Source organism: Rhinolophus ferrumequinum, chromosome 23, assembly GCF_004115265.2.
Source record: "Rhinolophus ferrumequinum isolate MPI-CBG mRhiFer1 chromosome 23, mRhiFer1_v1.p, whole genome shotgun sequence".
NCBI classification, from domain to species: Eukaryota; Metazoa; Chordata; class Mammalia; order Chiroptera; family Rhinolophidae; genus Rhinolophus; species Rhinolophus ferrumequinum.
The window spans coordinates 3,463,134-3,468,360 of record NC_046306.1 but is presented as its reverse complement, the minus strand read 5'-3'; the positions used below and the strand labels follow the sequence as shown (position 1 = coordinate 3,468,360).

Here is a 5,227-nt window from a genome sequence, read left to right as displayed (position 1 = left end):
TGTAGAATTCAAGCTGGAATAAACAATGGCAGTGGGTAAAGAAGGATTCTGAGTGGTCTGACGCTTTGATTTACAGATGAACCCGAACCATCCTGCCCTCGCTGGAAGATTGTTTTTCTTCTTTTCACTCTACCTTCAGCACCTAGCACAGAGCTCGGCATACGCTAGGCATTCTATAAATATTTGTTGAATGAATGAATGCTGTTGAAAACCTATCCATGGAGGAGCTTTAAGGGGTACCCCTGAGGTGCCCTTGCTAGCTGACGTCCCTGAGCACCCCACAGGGGCAGAGAACTGGTTGTACCTACTGCGTATCAGCGCGGGAAATACTGCCCTTAGGTGGTGATGCCAGCTAATTAAAGTCTGTCTTCCAGCACGTGTTCTCAGCCAGAGCCCCTGGCAGTCCACCCGGGGGCCTGCAGACGTGTGAACCATCACCCAGTCTCCCGCAGACCGTCTGCAGGAAGCCGCTTATTTGTCCGTGAGGTAAAGAGCCGATTGAGACTGGGGGCTGGGTTTTGTTTTTTTCTTGAAACTTCTCAAATTATAGTCATTGTAACAGATCTGCCAAAGGTGGGTCCCTGATTAACCACTGCCTGCGGTTACCATCCTCAAACTATTGAGCCTTTGGAAAATGCCCGCGGCTGGACCATTAATACTGTACAGACCCCATTTCCCCGATGTCCACAGGACATTCCTCGTGCTTCGAGCTGCTTCCGGCTTTGTTCATTTTATCGATGACACTGCAGAAGTTGGGGAGGGGTACGGACCCATGGAGGACCCATGCCCTGCCGCCCGAGTCCTCTAACCTGTAGCTCGTTCGCTCGCTCGCTCGCTCTTTGGCATCCGCCAGGCACCCCCGCCTCTCGCTTCGCTCAAAATCTTTCAAACAAGGTTCCCTCCTGCCACCTGCCGGCCCACTAGGGTCTGTGCCACGGACTCGGCGCCGCCGCGGAGCTCGCCGGGAGGTGCCCCCGCCTCCTTACTGCACATGCCCGGCAGAAGTCCGGGCGCGCAACTTTGCAGAACCTCTCCACCCCGTCTGTCCTCGCCTCAGTCTCCTCTTTCCTCTCCCAGGCGAGAGGACCAGCGGAGGCACCTCTCCCGGGTCTTAGACCGCAGAGTCTGAGACTTGGAGAGAGGAGCCCGGGAGGAGATACTTTTCCTCCCGTTTCCCCATCCCTTCTTTTTTGCTCAGAGAGGCAAGCAGAGGCGCGGAGCTTTAGAAAGTTGAGTGGTCAGGAAGGTAGGTTCTTCCTTTTTTGCCCTTACCCCGAGGTGGGACTGGGACCTCCGGACCCAGCTTCTCACCTCGTAAGGTGCACCTTTTTCGGCTCTAGCAGCCAATGCGCGTCGGAGCCGCTCTCTGCAGAGCCAGAGGGCGGGTGGGCTTCTCGGTGTGTGCCTAAGAGAATGGATCGTAGGTCCCGGGCTCAGCAGTGGCGCCGAGCTCGCCACAATTACAGCGATCTGTGCCCACCCATTGGCCGCCGGGCAGCCACCGCGCTCCTCTGGCTCTCCTGCTCCATCGCGCTCCTCCGCGCCCTCGCCACCTCCAACGCCCGCGCCCAGCAGCGCGCGGCCGCCCAGCAGCGCCGGAGCTTCCTTAACGCCCACCACCGCTCCGCTGCCCAGGTGTTCCCCGAGCCCCCCGACTCTGACCAAGAGCAGGAGGAAACAGACCTCGACCTGTCCCTCCCCGAGTGCCTGGAGTACGAGGAAGAGTTCGACTACGAATCCGAGACCGAATCTGAAATCGAGTCCGAGACCGACTTCGAGACCGAGCCTGAGACCGCCCCCACCACTGAGCCCGAGACCGAGCCCGAGGACGAGCGCGGCCCCGTGGTGCCCAAGCACAGCACCGTGGGCCAGTCTCTCACCGAACGCCTCCAAGCTCTGAGGCTGCGGAGCCCCGACGCCTCTCCTAGTCGCGCGCAGTCCAGCACTCGGGAGCCCCAGAGCCCCAGAGAGGGGGAGCAGCCCGAGGACAAGGATCCGAGGGACCCCGAAGAGTCCGAGCAGCCAAAAGAGGAGAAGCAGAAGCGCCGCTGCAAGCCCAAGAAGCCCACTCGCCGCGACCCATCCCCGGAGTCCCCTTCCAAAAGGGGCCCCATCCCCATCCGGCGTCACTAATGGAGGACGCCGTCCAGATTCTCCTTGTTTTCTTTGATTCAGGTTGGTTGCCCACCGCAAAACTGGGGAGTCTGGGGTCGTTCTGGGAGCGGTGGGAGGAAGGGAGGGAGAAGGAAAGGCAGGTTAGGAAGAAGGCGGGAAGAGAGCAGGCTCAGCCACCGAGAAATGGGGGGCCAGGGCGAGCTGGGAAGGGCTCCCCAAACCTCCCCAGGGCGCCGGAGGCACCCCGGTGGCCAAAGGCTTGTTGGACGGCGGGGCGCTCCTCGTGCCCCGCTGGAGACAGCCTGAGGTCTCCGAGCTGGTGTCCAGGACGCACGACTGAATCCGGGGCGCGCCCCAGGCTTCGAGCTGCGCACCCAAAAGGCACGGGTAAGTCACTTGTTTTCTGCGTTTTTTTTCCTCTTAGAGGGGCTAGTCTCAAACCAGAGGGCTTTGGCGGGCGCCCGAAACGTGGTTGCGAGGTGCGCGCGCCAACTTTCACAAAGCGAGAGCAGCCGCGCCGCAGTGACACTGTTGCAATGTGCGGAAAGTAATCGGGCTGGGATTGGGCTGGAACTCCGGAGACCGCTGGCTCCGGGGAAAGGCGCGCGCGGCGCTTCAGGCACTCAGAGCCTGGAGCCCAAGTCCCGGCGCTGCCAATTTGGAGCCTCGGGATCCTCGGTGCCAGTGTCCCCTGCGGCTGTGTGCCAGCCCTGGCCGCCACGGCCCGTTCCGGGCGCTTGCCCGGCCGGAGACCGCCGCAAAGTGTGCGCACCTGCTCGCGCGACCTAGGGCCGACCTCTCAGAGCGGCGGCAGGCTGTTCCCCGGGAGTACCTGTACTTAGAGGGCAGGCAGAGGAGGTAAAGGAGTCTCGGGGTCGCCTCTACGGGCCACCACAGTTGGTGGCGCGGACTTGTTCACGTCGGGGTATCGCCAACCTCTTGGCGCAGCTGGTCCGGTGACGGAGCTGGGTGCAGCGTGGCTGGAGAGGCCCCGGCTGTTTGCGCAAGGCCCTGGGGGTGGAAGAGACGGGGTGAGAGGCCGGTGAGGTGCCTGAGCGGAAAGGTAAAGCGGAACAAGGCACGGGCTAGAGCGGGGGGCCGCAGTCTGCATCAGGATATCCTACAAGGCGTCCCCAAAGAGCGTCGTACCCTCGGTGCTGGGGAAGGGGTCTGGATCCGACGCAAGTGGTTGGGCTGTCGGTCGAGAGGGGGCAGGGGCCGGTCGAGAGAGGGCTGCAGAAGCTGCCTCGGGGATGGGAGGGGAGGTGGCGCGCCCCGGCCATTTTCAGCTGGGATGGAGCTAAGTTTGGAATCTAACCTGGAGGTGAAACTGCCTGGTGTCCTGGCACAAAACCGGCCGCAGTCCGGTAGCGCATGTTCGGTGAGGAAAGTGTGCAGTTCTCGCCAATCCTGGGGGAAAAGATTGATGAGTGAAATGTATTTACAAAACCTCTCCCGATTTGGAAATCGATCTTGGTGCGCGCGAGTCTCGTTTTTGCGCCAGTTTGAACTATTCTGATGAGAATGATTTGGGGGGAAATGTCAAGTGTTTCAAGGCTTGAAAAGACAGTCGGGCTCTTAGACTCCTAAGAAAAGGATGCGGCCAGAAGGAAGACACTTTAAATGGTCTTCCTTCCCGGTCTCATCCCTACTAGGGAAGGCGTCACAGCACCCCGGAACTTAGTTATGCGCCGCTGGCTAGGACTGCTGCATGCATGCCTGCCAGTTGTGGTCTTCACTAGTAAATCCTGGCGGGCAGGTTGTTAGCAGGGGGCTGCCCCGGGCAGTGTGGAAGTGTCATAAGTCTGGAGGCCTGAGGACTCGCAGGAGGGTCAGAGGTGCCCTGGTGCCCTGCCACTGGCTTGCAAGTGTGAAATGGTCTTTGTGAAACGAAGCCCCCAAGCTGAAATTCCTACTTCAACAGCCAGGTTGTGTCCCGGGGCTTAGCATTGTGCTGTTTTTCCTCTGGCAACGTCCTAACAGCCTGAGTTCACTAAGTAAAAGGTCTCCCGGGAACAGGTGAAGCAGCCATGGTTGGGGGCTTCTGGGGCGTGCTTTTCAGTGTGGGGGTTCCGGGCTTTTGGGGGTGTGCTTTTCAGTGTGGGGGCTACTTTCCCCTGGTTTTCCTGCAGAGCTAGGGTCTTCATTAGGGAAATTAGCTTGTTGCCTTGTTGCAGGATGAATAACCAAGTTTCATAAAAGTCCTCGGTGCCCAGCCCACCCCTCTCACTCCAGTCTTGGCCTGCTTTTTCAACAGAAGCTGCCTATGGGGAGGCTGGCTTTCTTAACTGTAAGCTGTGTACAGGTTCATGATGGGGGCGGGCGGCAGTCGCCAGCGAGGAGCACACAAATAGCCACCTTTCAGACACTGTCTTCCATAAACCGATTGTGAAAACCTGTTACCCACACACACACACCCTCCCCCTCTCAGCTCCCCTCCCCCAACTTCTGTCCTTCCATCCTGGCTGTAGGGTGGAAAAGCCCTTAGGACCATACAGAACAACAGGAATGTATCAAACCCCTGGGAAAGTGCCCAGAAGCCACCCGAGGGGGGGTGGGGATTTTGCTACAGAGACGCTTCAAATCCTCTTTCTACCTGAGGCGCTGCTGGTGTTCTGTGGCCTTTCTTTCCCAGAGCCGGTTCTGGCAAGTTCTCCAAGTATTCCCAACTCTCCAGTCTCGCAGCCGGCCCTTTGTCTCCCCGGCTAAACTGCAGTTAGCATTTGAATGCCCTCACTAGCCCTTTCAACTTAGGTGGGGTCTGTCTGGGGGGGAAATTCTCAAAAAAAGCAAACCTTATTAGAGTTGACCACATCGGTGAATTACCTGCCAGTCATAATATTTCAAATGGAGAGAGGGAAGAGGAAGAGGAGAAAGCTAGTTGAATGTGATGGTATGCTCCAATATTTAGGATTTTTTGCTTTACTACATTAATCACATGCTTAATGGAAATTTGCTTTTTCTTGGACAAAGGTGCTCTTACTGAACTTTTTGAGTTGGAAAATCATGTAGCAATGTTCAGATACTGTGTGCTGCCAACAGTCTGTCGTAGGTTTAGTTCTAAAGGTTAGCAAACAAACTTAATCTATGTTTATCAGAACTCAAGAATTGG

General features: G+C 57.8%; 1 protein-coding gene across 1 annotated transcript; it reads left to right on the top strand.

Annotated features, from left to right (window-relative positions):
* The first annotated feature begins 1,007 nt into the window (after positions 1-1,007).
* Positions 1,008-2,171, top strand: LOC117015708 (neuroendocrine secretory protein 55). The gene has a single exon (XM_033094400.1). The coding sequence runs from the start codon at positions 1,414-1,416 to the stop codon at positions 2,131-2,133; it is 720 nt and encodes a 239-aa protein (XP_032950291.1). The 5' UTR covers positions 1,008-1,413; the 3' UTR covers positions 2,134-2,171.
* The last annotated feature ends 3,056 nt before the right edge of the window (positions 2,172-5,227 follow it).

Excerpts from the sequence above, each read along its gene's own strand:
- LOC117015708 (XM_033094400.1), top strand. The coding sequence starts at position 1,414 with ATGGATCGTAGGTCCCGGGCTCAGCAGTGGCGCCGAGCTCGCCACAAT.